Source organism: Apiospora marii (genome assembly GCF_038362585.1).
Source record: "Apiospora marii strain CBS 49790 chromosome Unknown utg000006l_segment0_segment0, whole genome shotgun sequence".
Lineage (NCBI taxonomy): Eukaryota > Fungi > Ascomycota > Sordariomycetes > Amphisphaeriales > Apiosporaceae > Apiospora > Apiospora marii.
The window spans coordinates 1474182-1490667 of NW_027117378.1; the positions used below are offsets into that span (position 1 = coordinate 1474182).

General features: G+C 53.9%; 5 protein-coding genes across 5 annotated transcripts; 2 read left to right on the plus strand and 3 right to left on the minus strand.

The window, feature by feature from the left end:
• Positions 1 to 78: 78 nt before the first annotated feature.
• Positions 79 to 1716, minus strand: PG985_010197 (CFEM domain-containing protein; the record flags this gene model as incomplete). The annotated part of the gene is made up of 5 exons (XM_066829965.1): positions 79 to 894; positions 973 to 1040; positions 1099 to 1323; positions 1381 to 1495; positions 1579 to 1716. 5 exons carry the CDS (start codon positions 1714 to 1716, stop codon positions 79 to 81), a joined length of 1362 nt encoding a protein of 453 aa, XP_066682355.1.
• Positions 1717 to 4422: 2706 nt separating this feature from the next.
• On the plus strand, positions 4423 to 5811 carry PG985_010198 (uncharacterized protein; the record flags this gene model as incomplete). The annotated part of the gene is made up of 2 exons (XM_066829966.1): positions 4423 to 4727; positions 4788 to 5811. 2 exons carry the CDS (start codon positions 4423 to 4425, stop codon positions 5809 to 5811), a joined length of 1329 nt encoding a protein of 442 aa, XP_066682356.1.
• Positions 5812 to 7678: 1867 nt separating this feature from the next.
• Positions 7679 to 8528, minus strand: PG985_010199 (uncharacterized protein; the record flags this gene model as incomplete). Its single annotated transcript, XM_066829967.1, has 3 exons — positions 7679 to 8058; positions 8119 to 8235; positions 8294 to 8528. 3 exons carry the CDS (start codon positions 8526 to 8528, stop codon positions 7679 to 7681), a joined length of 732 nt encoding a protein of 243 aa, XP_066682357.1.
• Positions 8529 to 9791: 1263 nt separating this feature from the next.
• Positions 9792 to 12253, plus strand: PG985_010200 (translation initiation factor 4B; the record flags this gene model as incomplete). The annotated part of the gene is made up of 7 exons (XM_066829968.1): positions 9792 to 9795; positions 10157 to 10213; positions 10360 to 10401; positions 10462 to 10536; positions 10607 to 10894; positions 10952 to 11077; positions 11157 to 12253. 7 exons carry the CDS (start codon positions 9792 to 9794, stop codon positions 12251 to 12253), a joined length of 1689 nt encoding a protein of 562 aa, XP_066682358.1.
• A 1013-nt stretch (positions 12254 to 13266) lies between these two features.
• PG985_010201 (vacuolar protein-like protein sorting vps16) lies at positions 13267 to 16087 on the minus strand (the record flags this gene model as incomplete). Its single annotated transcript, XM_066829969.1, has 4 exons — positions 13267 to 13600; positions 13672 to 14911; positions 14967 to 15728; positions 15943 to 16087. The coding sequence occupies 4 exons, from the start codon at positions 16085 to 16087 to the stop codon at positions 13267 to 13269; spliced, it is 2481 nt and encodes an 826-aa protein (XP_066682359.1).
• Between the last annotated feature and the right edge of the window lie 399 nt (positions 16088 to 16486).

The following is a 16486-nucleotide window of genomic DNA, read 5'->3' on the forward strand; positions in this document are numbered from 1 at the left end:
TTATTTGTTTTGGTTATGTGATTGGTAGTGTGACGCAAATATATATATACATAAGAGAAAAAAAGGGGTTTCCGACTTCTATACAGCATTCCCAAAGCCCGGTTGGAAATCGTTATTGAAGTTCTCCTTATTCCGGTTGACGAGCTCAACCTCGGACTCACTGGCCGAGTCGTTGCCGCCGCCGCGCGTGCGCTGGACCGAGACGACGGTGGTCTTGGTGATGCCATCGCCGTCCCGGTTCTTCTTGAAGTAGCTCAGGCCGGCCCGGCTGGAGCTGCCGAGCGCCTGGGAGGCGTTCTGGCTGTCGCCGGTGCGAGAGCGGATGTAGTCGGTGCCGCGCTTCTTGAGGCGGCGGAACAGGCCTGCCATGCCCGGCATGCAGGCGCAGATGACGCCCACGTCGAGCTCGACCAGCGACCATACCGCCAGGGGCGCGTAGTCCATGGTCGGGTTCGTGCTGCGGGTCCAGCCGATGAGAGCCTGTAGGCGGACCACACTGCAGATGGTGACGAAGAGGCCGACCAGGAAGGTGAAGATGATTCCAACCTTCTTCTTCCATGACAAATCAAGCTTCATCAGTTGCGGGATGGGCATGAAGAAAATGACGATATCCAGGACGATGTTCAGGGCAGCGCAGGTGTACGTCTGCGCATCCATGTTAATGCACTTGCCGTGCTTCTCGTTATCCCACCTCGTCCACGTGTAGTCGAAGGGCACGCAGTAAGTCAGGAGGGTGATAACGAATGCCACGCAGAAAAGTGCCATGACGCCCATCAGTACGAAGATGTGCTTGCGGAACTGGCGATCCGGGAAGATCCGGAGATAAAGGAGAAGAATCGAGATCTTGGTGAGGGTCGACTCGATAACATAGGCGAACTCGGCAATGTAGAACAGCTAACGATTGCGCCTTGGTTAGTCAAGTTCTTGCGTGTATACAAGCATGGGGTTTGGTGAGAGTATCCGGCAACTTACAATAAGCACAAGGTTGATGTGCATGTCGTCGAGGGTCCACAGGTCGGTACCAAGGCCGAATATTACCACTATTGTCAGATGTTAGCCATGCGTCTTACACGTCACTTTTCTTCTGGTTCAACATACTCAGCTCAGCACCAATGGTCACTCCCGTGAGGACCACGAATGACGTGATAATGGCCCAGTCATCATATCCTAACAGCATACCGCCGAAATATGAAGAGCGGGCGAGTAGACGACCGCCCAGGAAGATTGTGGCAGTCCCCCAAAGTGTCCAGGCAACGGCCCGGATCATGGGTTGGATGTTCCGAGGTGCAACTCCGCAAGTTGTCGTCAAAAGCCGTTCGGCACCTGTGGCACAAGGTATGAGTATATAAGGCTCTCTCAGAGACGTGCAATATGACTTACCTTTCAGCTGGTGAGTTGTGCAGCTCGCCCTCATGCAGTCCTTGGAATCCGTGACAATGAATTCGTTGACCTCAACACAGGACCTCGATCCAGCCTTGGCCTGGAAGCAGTCATACTGTTCGGCTGTCAGTATTGAGTATGGAGACGCTGCTTGCTGTATAAAAACGGGGTAGCAGGTGTTGGGTTGGTTCTACGTACGGCACATTCTGGCAGTTGGTGCTCGATGGCATGGAGAACCGACACCAAGCTAGCCGGCTGAGTCGAATTCTGGGCGGCGACGAGGGCGGCGAAGACGGCAAAGAGCCACAGGGCCAGCGTGGAAGAAATCCGGGCCATGATGGTTAGGAGTCTTGGAAAAGACTGGAACAGCAACGACTCACACAACCACGCAACACGATGATGATATAACTAGCTGGTATAGATCATCCATCGCGAGGGGGGCGGAGACGATGGGGGTTATCAGGCTTTTGTTTTCCTTTTTCTCGTACGAAAGCAAAGTGTGCCCAGTGCTTCTTCCTGCAGCGGCGCCTCATGCTTCGCATTCTCGTCTGCCCGTTCGAAGCGAGGTGACATGCTGTGCTAGCGACGCGATGAAACCTGGGTGCGTAGACCGAATCCCCGTTGCCCAGCCGTGCCCCCCTCTCTTGACTCCCCTTGAGGCGACATTAATATCCAGGATAACCCAGGAACCCATGCGAGGCCGAATTTCTTCTGCGGTTAATCAGGTCGGACGGGGCCGTCTACGCCAAATCTGGCAGTCAGACAGTGGCCTCCAGGGGCCTACACCACGTTCTCGGGACCAGGTATAGACTGGTAGCGCGGTCCACTATACGAACTGCCAGGGTTTCTGCCAGGCACCCCCGCAGGCAATGACTCGGGGAGACCCAATGGGCAGGGCAGAGACAGGGACGGGCATCTCCATTCTTTTCCGCTGGTAGATTGCGCGCGCGTTGCCAAGTCTCTGGAATTGGGTGGAAGCCAGTTCCGGACCAGAGTTTTCACAGAGGCCCCAAAGGACTATTGCCCGTATGGAGGAGGGTCGTCATTCCCAGCTTCCAGGAAAGGAAGTGATGTGATGGCACCAGCAGGCCGAGGGGAGGGCGGCATCCACACGAGCCAGAAGAAGGCACAACACTGTCTGCTGGGTACAGTGCAGCGCGGCCCAGCTAGCAGCAGCAGCTAGCCGGCCGGATTCTCTGTTGGCTGAACCTAAAATCGAACGACGGCCCCTTGGGCGAAGCTATCACAAAGGGGCTCGTCGACTGAAACATACATAAAAACGTGCCGTCCGCCCTGCCTCTGGTTGATGAACGGGTAGCTTCACATCCACTAACTGCTGGATCGGGCCCGACCCCGCGACTGACTTGCATTTCAGCTAGAAGGGAAGAAGCAAGAAAGAAGCAAGCCACAGACCCCCGTACTACCACTGGCAAGTGACAAGCCCGGCCGCCCCGGCAGTTGGTGAGGATTCTGAGGGCTGCTAACGAGCTTGCTAGAGGTCTGAAGGTCTGAAGAGGGCATAGGCAATCTCGCTACTGCTCTGGCGAAACGGCTGGTTTAAACTGGGCCGATCTGGGAAATGCCCACAGCCCAGTTTTTCGGATGGCCTGGGTGCCTGGTTGAGTTCCAGCGGTTCTATCCTAGCGCGCGGGCTAAATTGGGCTTTCTAACTGCTTGGTCACTGGCAATGACGACTGTGGAGCACCGTTACATCTGTCATCTTACAAAGACACGATACTGTACCGTCGGCCGTCAACCGCCAGGCTATTGCATGGCAGGTGGTATTATTGTCAATGCTCGGGCAGGTGGAGGGCATAACCGTGATATGGCGCTTGCCGGTCTGCTGGGTCATCCTGATATCAGTACGCATACACTGATCTCAGATACGGTGTTGTATTGATCAATGCAAATCAACATCAAGTCTCTACTTATTAAGGTAAGGTCGGTGTACCTGCCGACCTCAATTACGCAGAGAGATTCAGTGGAGGCCAAGAGGCATTTAGGGCAGACGAACTTGCCCACCAAGGGTAGAGCGCCCTTCTAGCGCGCAGTGGTGAATCGAGACTACTACTACATACGAGATACAGGTATGTACTAGAGTTGCCCTACACAAAACCTCGGCTGCGCACGCTCGTATCCTTCCCGTTCCGATTGAAAAATGGAAATGAAACATCAAACAACGGCGCCCGAGAGCGAGCAGCCGGCGTCAAACAACGGCTATTGACCCCAATCCGTCTTGCCTATCCAATCTTTATCTGCAGACCGGCAATTGCGGCGCGGGGTCTGGACTCTAGGACCAAATTGCTTGGGATGAATTCGCCTTCGACGTTCTGGTCGGCCGGCCGAGGCTTGTCCAGATGTAAGGAAAAGGGGTGCGAGCCACATCTAGCAGTACGTCCGGACGGGGTTCATAGTAGTAGCATGCACATACTCCATCTCCGGATGCAGAAGAGTTCGCCCCATATCCACCCGCCTGGGAATCACACAGCAAAATTGAGCGAGGGTCCCTGGTAGGGTCATGCGTTGCCATGGCTTGGCCACCCACCGGGCCTACCGTCTACAATTATAGCCTAGCAGTAGTACAGGGTCTCTCGTCCAGTGCCTCCTGAAGACAAGGGCGAGAAAAAAAGTTCGTGACGGCTCAACATTCCCATGGAATATGCCATGATGGCCCAGGGCGGAGCTTTTGCATGGATCGACCACCCAGAGTCCAGACTGCCTCCGCACATGGTCCGCTGAATTTGAGACGTCGGCCACTATGCCGCTCTGCCACTACTACTGTACAATGGCAGGCCTTCACGTGTCCGATGCAGGATTCTCGACATCGTGGCCTGGTCTGGGTGGTACGTTGGGACGAGGGCCCCCGGTCTGAATTAAAGTCTTGTCCTGACTCGGATCGTATACATCTCGAACCCTTCCCTTCCTTCCACGCTCCTGCAGTCTCTGGTTACATTCAAATCTTCGCACCTGACTACCGATCCTCATCACTACCACGTATTTGCATCTCCAATACCGAGCCTCACTAATACACGTGTACTTGTCATGGCGGAACAGAAGACCGAGGACTTTCGTGTCATCTTGGTCGGCGGCGGCCCAGTGGCATTAACCGCCGCTCATGCACTCTCCAAGGCCGGCATCGACTATGTCATCCTAGAGCGTAGAGACCAGCTTGATGTCGACTCGGGTGCTTCTGTCGCTGTCTGGCCTCACAATGTCCGCCTCTTGGACCAGCTTGGCATGCTGGAAGAGGCTGACCGCACATACATGCCCGTCCTGTACAAGCGTAACCTGAGAAAGGACGGATCTCAGATATCGAAGAGCAACATGTTCCAAGCCATGCAGATCAAGTAGGTGCCGCCCTCTCGCTTACACAACCCTTGGCATCCGATCCACTAACGCATCGATAGCCATGGTCACCCCTGGATGTGCTTCCACCGCGCCAAGCTCATGAACATGTTGAACACCAACCTCCCGGATCCGTCCAAGGTCCTCCTTGACAAGGAGGTCGTCTCCATCGAGACGACGGCGACCGGCGTGACGGTGTCGTGCGCCGACAAGAGCACCTACACAGCCTCCATGGTCATCGGCGCCGACGGCGTACGCAGCACCGTGCGGCGGATGATGAACGAGGAGGCCGCCAAGCAGCCCGACGAGCCCTTTGTGTCGACGTACAAGGGCCTGTACGGCTACGCCACGCGGTCGCCGGAGCTGGACGCGGCCACGTGCTACGAGACGCACAGCGGCCGCATGACGATCCAGCTGATCGTGGCCGAGCAGCAGCAGCACTTCCTGGTGTACGAGCGGCTAGAGAAGCCGACGCCCGACCGGGGCCCGCGCTTCTCCGACGAGGACAAGGAGGCGCTGGCGGCCAAGTACGCCGACGTCAAGTTCCCGGGCCGCGAGCCCGGCCAGTGGGTCACCTTCGCCGACGTCTGGGCCAACCGCCAGTGGAGCATGCTGAGCAACATCGAGGAGGGCGTCGTCAAGCAGTGGCACCAGGGCCGCTGCGTGCTCGTCGGCGACGCCGCCCACAAGATGACGCCCAACACGGGCTTCGGCATGAACAGCGGCCTGCAGGGCGTCGCCCACCTGGTCAACCGCCTGCACGCCCTGCTGCAGACCAACCCGAGCCCCGACGGCGCGGCCCTGACCAAGGTCTTTGCCGAGTACCAGGCCGCGCTCGAGAAGAACTCCAAGACCACGGTCGACATGGCCGGCCTCTACACCCGCCTCGTCGCCTGGGACAACCCCGTCTGGAAGTTCCTCGACCAGTACTTCCTGCCCTACGTCAACGGCGACGTCACCTCGCTCAACCTACTCATGTCGCCCATTGTGCAGAAGGGCGTCCCGCTCGACTTCCTGTCGGAGAATGCCTTCAAGACTGGCAAATACTCTTACCACACTGGCCAAGCTACGGTCAAGGTGGCTTAAGCGATGTCCTTCTTTGCTTATCCTACCCTGGGGGTAGAGGAAAGAGGAAAAGTTGGATGGATGGGTTGGGTAATGTTGGTGTCACGCAAATACTTCACTTCATGTTAATAGTGTCCGGTTATTTTCCTTTTGGTTTGGCTGTCTGCAAAGAATACCCTGTTCGTTTATAGATGATATCCCTCGGTTTTAGCCCATGATGGAGTATGTATTTTGGTTGGTAGCCAGTTAACGCCTAGCAATGCGGCGTACGTCAATTACTAAGTTTAAGTGCTATTATGCCTGTTGCTTACTGTTGAAAAGACGTCGTTGACCTTGCTGACACACTCCTATTGAATTGCACATACCCCCGGCCCTCCTTCATTTGATACGAATATATTATGGGTAGAGTGCATGTGCATGCGCGTGCATCTTCTGTCGAAGAGCCCGAGCCTGGTGATGCCCCCAAACACCAACACCAAAATGTAATTTGAGATTGCACCGCGCATCATTATCTTCACCACCTGCGGCCCAGCAACCAGTCTGTGCTCCGGGTGCCTTCCCGGATTTCAAAAGTCCCACCCAAATAGGTGATGGAGGAAGTCACTGCAATTACCCTCAGTACTTAATAACGGAGACGTAAGCAGCTTCCGTGGTTTGGCTCCTGCTCATGTGCAAGGTGGCCAGAACACATGTCCAACCCGCTAGGATTTCATCCCTTGTGGAAGAACAATATGCCATGAAGACCTAATGGCCTGTTTACTCCCTTTACTTTACGTTTTCCAACTGCTTTGCCGCAAATAGGCGTGGGCATGATCGGTTTGTTAAGGCATACCTCGTACGACAGATTGCGGCGCCGACCGAATGGTTGGGCCATGCGTTGTCTCGCTCCTGCAGTTCCACCAAAGCAAAGGGGGCCTGATGGAGGCATGCTCACCCATCCGGACCGAATGGACGAGCGGGTCATATCTCCTTTGACTTCGGACCCGACGCGGATCGGCGGGGGATATTGGAAGGGCCGGGCCCCGTTTGTGATCATTGCTGGCCTTTCCCCAATTTTCGGTATGATTGATATAACATTTGCATACAAACCATGTGGCCGTGGATACTGTGATTGTTATGGTTTTGTTTATCGTCAAGTGAGCAGGAGAGCTACTCCGGACTACCGGAGGATATGCAGTGTGAGACCTATCCAGTCATTCATCCATCTTGACAGTACTGCTACACGTGGCCAGGACCAGGCATGCATGTGATGTTTCTTGGCTCACTTCTATAACCTTGATAGTACACATGTTGTAGTGGAATAGGGAATGGTCACTCCTATCTCAAGTGAGGCAGCCCGTGTGCTGCCAGTTATGGCCTTCGCAAATTGGGCTGGTTGTTTGGAGTGATATCAGATTTGAGAGCCACAATAGTCTCTAGCAAGGACTCCAACGACATCCACAAGCCGGATCTAGTCCTGGTTCCTATCCACCATTATTGTTTGGGGTTTACCTGATTGCCTTGAATACTATTGATGGCGCAATAAGGGGCCATCCGTATCAAAGGGATATCCATAGTTACCTGGCAATCAGGTCATACTCTATATATATTATGAAGAATGGGAACGTAATACCCCTATGAAGAGAGAGATAGGTACGATCCCATTCACCGGTCCGAATCACGAGAGGCCGTGCCACTCCAAGTATATATAATGATTGTCATCGTGAATTTGGTTTTGTATTACACGATCCTACCCGAGCTACACGCAGTAGGAGATGCTCCCTCAGAGCCCAGAGACTACTGTCTTCTACGGTCGGAGCCCAAGATCTTGAAATATCTCACCGAACCATGAGGCGTTCGAGATTCGTGTTTCGCCAAAGCACATGGCGATCGAATTGGTAGTTCGGTGTTATGAAGATCTGCCTCCCCATGAGAACCATCTTGGCCTCGCTTTCTCTGTGCTTTTCTCTGTGGTCTGGGTGCCAGGTGCCGGCGGGACAGTCTTGCCAGATTCTGATGCGGGTTTGCTACTGTCCGGTGAAGACTGCCCCTTCAGCGCGGCAATGTTGTCGTTTATGATGGAAAGCTCGGCGTCTATGCGAAGCATTTTGTCTTCGAGAATCTTCTCGTACTCTTGGTCCGATATTTGCCTCATGGGACTCCATTTTGAGGCCATGATGCTCTTTTTCTCCTTCGGCTCATTGCTCTGGAGCTTTTGAGACACGTACGTGGCACCACCGGCCAGAGTGGAAAAGAAAAGAATACCTGGCAAGATATTCCTGGGGCCACCTACAACACAGAGTTAAGACATTGCAGAGTAGGGCAGAGGCGCAACAATCATGAACTTACGGGCCATGCCTCCTATCATACCAGACACTGCACCAGCACCAGCACCTGCCTTGACCTTATCCGACGAAGTCAAGTGGTCTTCGCCTCCCCAGGCGTGCCAGAGAAGACTCCTGGAAGCTTGTGAGAGTGTTAGAACGAGGTGGCATCTTATTGAATTGCGATTTTGGTTGCTTACCCATGAAACTAGATCCTAGAGCAAACCACTGAATACCGGCTATCAGTGCAAACAGACCAGGGGGAGCTGCGCGCATAATACCTGAGCCGGCTCCAAAGGCAGCGCCCAGGACACCCGTTAAGGCACCGGTCTGCAGTGATTTGGTGCCGATATCGAAGAGCTCATCTCGGGTGGGCATCTCATCCCCCGTGGGGTTGGGGGGCCGTTGACCCGAGGATGGAGTTGCTGGAGACATGATAAGGTATAGGAGAAACTAGTAGATTTGTATAGGCAAGATATAGCCAATGGTGGCACAAGGAAGAAAAAGCTTCAGCGACTAGAGCCCCCTCGAGGATCAAAGGTTCGTTTTCTCAATACCGCCCCCAACACTTGGAGAACCCAGGCTCGGAAGCCAATGAACGAAGATGATACTGCAGGTACGATTCGAGATCCAATGAGAGACAGGCTATCGATGTAGCTGCCACAGCAGACAAGGCAGATGCAAGATGAAGATTGTGGTTGAAAAGCCCATGATGGAATTGGTGCTTGGCATCGTCGGTGGGTGAGGTTCTCTGGCGAACCCCTGCACGAGCCACCTACTAGAGCTGGAGCTTGAGAACGCTAAGCCCAGTATGGCTTAATGAACCCCACCTCCGTTCTCAACGGAGAAAGTACCAGGATACATCGAAAACCTAAGGGTCTACCCGCGACCACCAGGAAGGTTGTGTGCGGCCACTGTCTTACCATGATGTGATAAAAACTCTGCGAACTGACAGCCTGTATGTACCTAGGGCTTTCCCGATACTTTTAGTGCAAAGAGACGGGAGCCTCAAAGAAGGGCATGGACAACTACAGCTTATTGTAGAGTGAACGTCAAGTGCTGGATCGCCGAAATAGATCACAGCTCAATTCATGATGCTTCACCCAGCTTCGCGACCTTTTTCGCTATAATTTATTTGATATGATAACGCACATGTATAATGACGATTGAGGGGTATGAACAGGCTATATAGAATGGGTATCGGCAGGCCGGCTGTGCATCTTTCAAATAAAAATACACCAATCAAGAAAACCTAGCTGTGAATGCTAAACGGGCAAGGAATGTGCTGTAACGGGATTAATGACGCTGATTGTGTCTTCCAGCAGTTCTCTAATCGATTGTTACAGTGCGTTACCTACCTAACTTTTTTTTCTGCGCAGTGAATCGCGGGGTTCCAATTGGCTCATAATTGCTGGATTTCAGTATTTTTTGGACAGACCCACCAAAGACAAACCACACCAAACCAAATCCCAATTCAAGTCGGAGTCCAGGCTCTCTACCTATCTCCATTCCCTGGCCAAGGTCAGTCACAAATCGTACATTAGGGAAAAAAAGCCTCTTGAACGACGACATCGAAAGAGACAAACCCTCCACACATCTCTTCCGACCATACAACCCCGCAACCACCCTCACGACTACCAAAAAACAACGCGCTGCGATTCGTGATATCGTCGCGCGTCTTCTTTACCAACCGCAATCATGGGTATGTAGCCGCTCTTGTCTTCTCCCCCACTGCCCACTGCCCACTGCCCACGCTGCCTGCCTGGCGCATCTCTCCTGTCGCCCTCTCCCGAGTCCTCTTGTCGTCGCCGACTGCAGGCACCATGTCACCGACCCCCTGTGGCATGCTGGCAAATCGTCATCTGCTGTCGGCGACGGTGCATCTGCATACTCCGCCAACTATCCCAAACCTCTGTCGCCTGCTTCTCTTGCTTGCACTGGCAGAGAGACACGAACTGGACGGGCGTTGTCGTTTGCATGCACGGAGATCCCAACCTCTTGAATTTTTTGGATGAAAAAAAAAAAAGCTGTCTATGATCATCGCTAACATGTTTTCCTCGCAGCTCCCAAGAAGAAGGAGCAAAAGACCATGTCCCTCGGGGCCTTCTTGAATGAAGATAGTACGTCGAAATCATCACCCACCACCCCTCCATACACCACCCATCGCCGATTTGCGGTGGGACACACTACGACCGATTCAACACCGCAAAGGCGCACTGGGATTCTCGACAATAAATTAGGATTTGTTTACTGACATGGTCTATAGAATATGGTGGCTCATGGGCTGATGAAGTTGAGGACTCCTTCGGTAAGCGACCAATCACTGATCGTATATCACATGAATATTCGTTGCTAAATTCAATTTCAGGCTCTCAACCCCTGCCTGCCCCCGCCCGCGCTGGCTACTCTGGCTATGGCAGCACCAGCAGCTACGCCGACCGTGGTATGTATCCAGTCTCGATTTCGACATACCGCCGACAAAAGTAAACTAATGGTTCTTTTTTTCTGAACAGGCTTTTCTGTCCGCGAGCGCGACTCGTACCCGACGGAACTTCCCACTAAGCCGCCGTACACTGCTCACCTGGGCAACCTCTCGTACGAGGCTACGAACGAGACAGTCTCCGAGTTTTTCGAGGGCTGCGACTTGAGCAGCGTCCGTATCATCGAGGACAGGGAACTCATGCGCCCTAAGGGTTTCGCCTACGCTGAGTTCAAGGATGTCGAGGGCCTCAAGAAGGCTTTGACTCTGGACGGCGAGTCCTTCCAGGGACGCAACATTCGAATCAAGATCGCTGATCCTCGTAAGTATTTTCTTCCTCAATGACAGAACCCGTCTACATATGCTAATGCGCCTGCAGCCAAGAACAGTGACCGTATGGGTGGCGGCGGCGAGGCTCGGGATCTCTCAAGCTGGGAGCGCAAAGGACCCCTGGCTGATGCTCCCGGCCGCACCAACGAGCGCCGCAACGACTTCGGCGAGGCGCGTGAGCGTCGTGGACCTATGCGAGATGCTGGTGGTTTCGGCGATGAGGCCAAGCCCAGCCGCGATTTCTCCAACTTGAGCTGGGAGCGGAGGGGGCCCCCTTTCGCCTCTGCCCCAGGCAGAGCGCTCTGAATCTCGTGGAAGCAGCCGTGCCCGTGCGCCTGACGCCAACCGCACCGATTCTTTCAACAAGGAGCGCCGCGCATCTCCTGCTACCTGGGGTGAGGGTCGTGCTGCTGAGGGCTCGCGACCTCCCCGCCGTGAGTTCTCCGAGAGACCTGAGCGTCCTGACCGCCCAGAGCGCACACCCACTGCTGCTGAGCTCGACAACCAGTGGCGCACACACATGAAACCCGACCACAAGTCTCCTGAGCAGTCCCAACATGGATCCGAGGCTCCATCCTCGCCGGCTGGACCGGCTGCTGCCCCGGCTCCCGTTGGTCGGCCAAAGCTCAACCTTGCGAAGCGAACAGTCTCTGAGGCTCCTGGTGTAACATCACCCCCGCTTGGCTCTGCTACGGACCCTAAGGCAAACCCGTTCGGCGCCGCTCGTCCTATTGATACGGCTGCGAAAGAACGTGAGATTGCTGAGAAGAAGGAGCAGGCCGCTAAGGAGAAGAAAGAAGCCGACGAGAAGGCCAAGGAAGATCGCCGCCTCGCAAAGGAGGCCGCCGCCAAGGAGTCTGCCGAGAAGGCCGCTGCTGCCGAGGCTGAGAAGGAGGCTGCCCCCGCCGCCGCTGAAAAGACCGAGGCCGAGGCAACTGAGACGACCGAGCAACCCAAGGAGGCACAGAATGGAACTGCTGGTGAACAGGTCGCACCCGCACGACCCAGGGAGCAGGCTCCGGCGCCCAAGGCTAGAGGCACAGAAGGTGGAAGCTGGCGTAGCGCACCAGGTGAGGCACGTGGAGGCCGAGGTGGTGCTTACCAGAACGCTCCTCGAGGACGTGGTGAGACGCGAGGACGTGGTGGCCGTGGCCGCGGTGGCTATGGCGAAGCTAGAGAGCCCAGAGAACCCAGGGAGCCTAGAGGCCCCCGCTCCAATGGCGGTTCCCAGAGTGGACAGCAGTCTGTCCCGGCAACCCCCATTACTGAGGATGCCCCCGCTGCTCCTCAGGACCCCGAGGGCTGGACTACTGTTCCGGCGAAGGGCCGCCGTGGTCCCACACGAGTTTAAGATGATGATTGACGATTGGCCCTGCGATGGTTGTTGGCGGTTGGCGTAGCCTCTTTCACCATGTACAAAAGTTCAGGTCTCTTTTTGCGCAGGTCCTCCACAAAACGGTCCGGGTGGGTTTTCAGGGGCGCTCCCATGATAGAGGACACCGTACCACTCTGGTTTGGTGACGAAAAATTGAGCACTTAACACTATTACTTCACTCTGCCCGTCGCACATCGTCACCACTGGTTCTCTCCCGCTTCTCCTTGTTTCTGACAACTTTCTCCCATCTCCACTCTCGCGTTATGACGACGCTACTCACGTACGACTTCCACGATTCATGGTCATGTCATTACGCCTTTTGACGGTACTGGGGTATTATGATGTGTGTGTGTCAGCACACTACGGTCATGATGTTAGGAGAAAGTGCATTCTCTTTTACGGTTCGCCTCAACTTGTTTCGAGGCTGGTGGGGTTCGTTTACTTGGCATGCATGGTCTCTTGTTTTTCATCCATGACATATTACCCGATGATACCGCTTGTCTCTCTCCCATCTCTTCTTCGGTCTGCTTGCTGCTTCTTCATGAGTTCTTTTCCTCTCTCTTTCCCCAGTTTAGCGCGCTTTCCAGGCAGTGAGCGAGTGTATGCGCGGTGTTTGGCATACAAAAAAAGCACAGCCGGGGGAACCGAGAACCAGGGGGGAAGCGATATGGTATAGAAATCTACGGATGGTGAACACAAAAAACGGGGGACAGCTACGAAGTGGCAGTAGTAATAGTAGATGAAGCTAAGAATGAAAAAGTTATAAAAATTAATCCTCTGACTTCGTGTGTACATGTGATGTGGTGCTTCCTATGCGAAACTGATTCAAGAGAGGCAGCCAGGACGAGACTAGGTAAGTGTCAAGATTCAGTAACACATACACAAACTCTTTCCCAAATACGTGCTGTATTGTCTGATACGGTAATGATCTTTCCTATCTTATGATACGATGAGAACGGTGATGCATAGCTAGCTAGTATACCTTGTCCTTATTTCTTAAACACAGTAGCGCCCACTCTCTCGATCTCTCTGCCCTCTACGGTTGTCTTGCCTGCGGCCTCGAGCAACCGCGCCCAGGCCTCGGCGTCGCGGATCTTGACCGCCTCCTCGGCGGCTTTGACGCGCATGCCGCACTTCTCGTACATGGTGATGGTAGCTCCCTGTTCCAAGTTGGTGCATTTTGGAATAAAGACGGCCGCGAGGCGCTGGTTGCCAGCTTGCAGAGTCTGGTTAAAGAACGGCTCCCAGCCGATGGGACTCTTCCGGCTCTTGGAAATCTCCTCAACCTCGTTCCAATCTCTCTTGGCTACGAGGGCTCGAAGTCTGGATGAACTTTGGGTCAGTAAACAAATCGTTTTCACTTGACGTATCACTGGGGTCGAAAAAGAACTTACCGGATCCACCAAGCAACCTTCTCGGGTACTTTGAATTCACTCTGAATCTTCTTGGCCTTGTTGTGGTAACCTAGGCGAATGAGCTTGAAGAGCGTCTCGTTGACGCTGAGCCCAGTAAAGGTATCGGAGAAATCGCGATCGAAGGTTTCTTGCATCCGCAGCAAGTTCGCGGCCTCCTTGAGGGCCCCGAGCTCGAACGCGTTTTCCCGAGAATCGGCCATGAGCTTGGCTGCGAGAGCCAGCTTGTCGCCCGAGGTTCGCGCGTCGGGCTGATGCAGAGCTTCACGCACGAAAACGCCAGCGCCGTCCACGCGGCGGTCGTCCTGGTAGTAAAGGTCCTTGAGCAAGGCGTTATCACCTTCGAGCGCCGCGGACGACTCAACGAGGGCTGTGGCGGCGGGGCGCGCATTGATGACCCGGAAGAATGAGGCCAGCGGGAGCTTCTTCTTGAGGTGGAGAAGGACGAAAAACATCAGATCGGAGTCGCCGCTCTCAATGGCCTTATCTAATGCGATCTCATCCTCTTCCATGCTAAGGAGGAGTGGCACCTGGCGGCCAGCCCGCGGCTCGTGGTTGAGCAATTCTGTGGCAAGGCGACCTCGGCCTTCGTCATATGCTGCGTGGGCAATGGCCTCGAAGGAGATGCCAGGCTTGCCAGCTAGCTTTTCAACCACCATCCGGCAGATTGAATCGTCGTCTTCAGAGCCCATGCGTACTTTCGCCGATGCCCAATGCACATATATGCGGTCCGTGGGTAAACGTAGATAGCCAGCAACTCGTAGCGCTAGGAGATATTCGTGGCGGTTAATCAGCCTCTGAATCAGTCCCTCAGGGGTCAAGCGTTGATACTGCTCGTATGACAATGGCAATCCGATTTCATAGTAGCGCACGGCGTTCAGTACTCTCAAAGTCTCGCACATATCGACAAAGTCATCGCTGTTGTAGATATCAAGAACGGACTTGCCGAAAGAAGCAGCTTTGAGTAGTTGTTTTTGCCAGTGGATGTTAAATTCTTGACCTGCGGCAGCAACACATGTGTCTACTGCCTCAACCAGATTACCCCTGATAAGTTGTATATCATCATCGGCCTTGGGTGATTGGTTCTCAAGTTGTTCCACTGCATCCAGCAATATCGAGGCGGGCGATTCTGTTCCGTAGCGAAATACTTCCTCGCTCATATCAGGGACTCTTTGGATGAAGTCGCAGACATCGTTGGTAATCAGGCGAACACCATCGTGGTCTACACATTGTTAGCCTAGAGAATGGAGAGCCGTCAAGCGAATACGTTAACTCACCAGGTATTACGTGTACTCTACCATCGTAGAAGTACCGCGCCACAGCGTTTCGGGGACCAACCACGTTGACCTCGTCATCCCAAGCAATCACGACTGCGTCGTTACCGCACCATTGCAAATACTTTGGAGGGATCCTGGATTTGGAGTCATGCTCGCTCAAGCGGCTCTGAAAGTCGGCGGTAATGACATGAGCCCTACCATCTGCGGCATAAAGAGCAGCGAATTTGCCGTTGGGCGAAACGCTGATGTGTGTAAATGGCCCTAAATCAAGGAACCTGTCTTCGCAATCGGTCGCATCGACCACGTAAATCGTCTGCCCGATGCTCAGGAGGACTTCCACGGACCGCGACAGTGTGTAGCTTGGCGAGATAATCGTCCAGGCGTGACAGTCACCCTCGGGAGGCGAGGCCAACTGCTTCGGTCGCGGTTCGTCGTATGATGAGACAGATATGAGCGCATTGTTCGATAGCAGCGCTACCATGCCTGTATCATAGAATTTGCATGATTGGACCCCGAAGTCTTCAGCCACCTGGCCTAGAGAGAATTGGGTGAAGTCTCCCTGCAGATCGAGATAGCAACGAACAGTACCATCATAGCTCACAACGAGGAGCTTCTCATCTTCAGACCAGCCGAGACCCTTGATGGAACCCTTGTCCCACGCGATGCTCTTCAGAAGCTTGCCGGCGCAGCTGTAGATGTCTATGCTGGGCTTAGACTTGGCTGCACGGAAAGCCTGAAGCTTCTGCTCATCTCGATAAATTGCTATAGAGCTATCAGTAAATAATGGCCTGGCATAAGTCAAAGAGTTGGTGGGGCAGCATCAAGGAAGTTGCATTGATATGTCGCGTCTTGGGCGTTGGCAAGGGTTGGCGACAACGAGTTTCGGGACAGCGCCCCAAGAAGCAATTGTAGACAGTTCGAGCGAATAAAATAGCTCAGGAAATTCCAAGGAAACGAGCTTTGAAGATAGACTCACCAATTGCGCCGCCATAGGGAGCTCCGGCAACGATGTAGTTGTCCAGATCCAGATCCTGGTCAAAGACGGCCGTGTACAGCTGCGTCTTGCGATAGAAGCGGTCTCCGACCTTCTCCCATCCTGCCGTCGGATGAACTGCTTCCATCTTTCTGCCGTCACCTCATCATTCTTGAAAAATAATCTCGGAAGGTACTTTCGCGCTTGTTTAGGCAATGTATGAGCCCAACAAGGAATTATTTTGATTCGACTTTGGATGCAGCAGCTGTTGTGATAAGCAACTAGGTGCTCCTTGTTGTTGGCTGCAGGTGACGTCTCTAGCTCAGGTAGCTTCAGTGTGGTCGGGATGGTCCTCTTTTGCTGACATAAGCTCACCCGTATCTCCACTCTTTCACCAATCCGTGTGCCAGACTCGCTCCAGCACTTACACCACTCACCCTCAACTACTTATCAGAATATGAATTCTAGGAGCTGCTTGAGCATTGGATATGACTCCATAGTAGGTCACTCAGTGTTATTCTGTTGCCTTCGATTCATATTCGTGGAA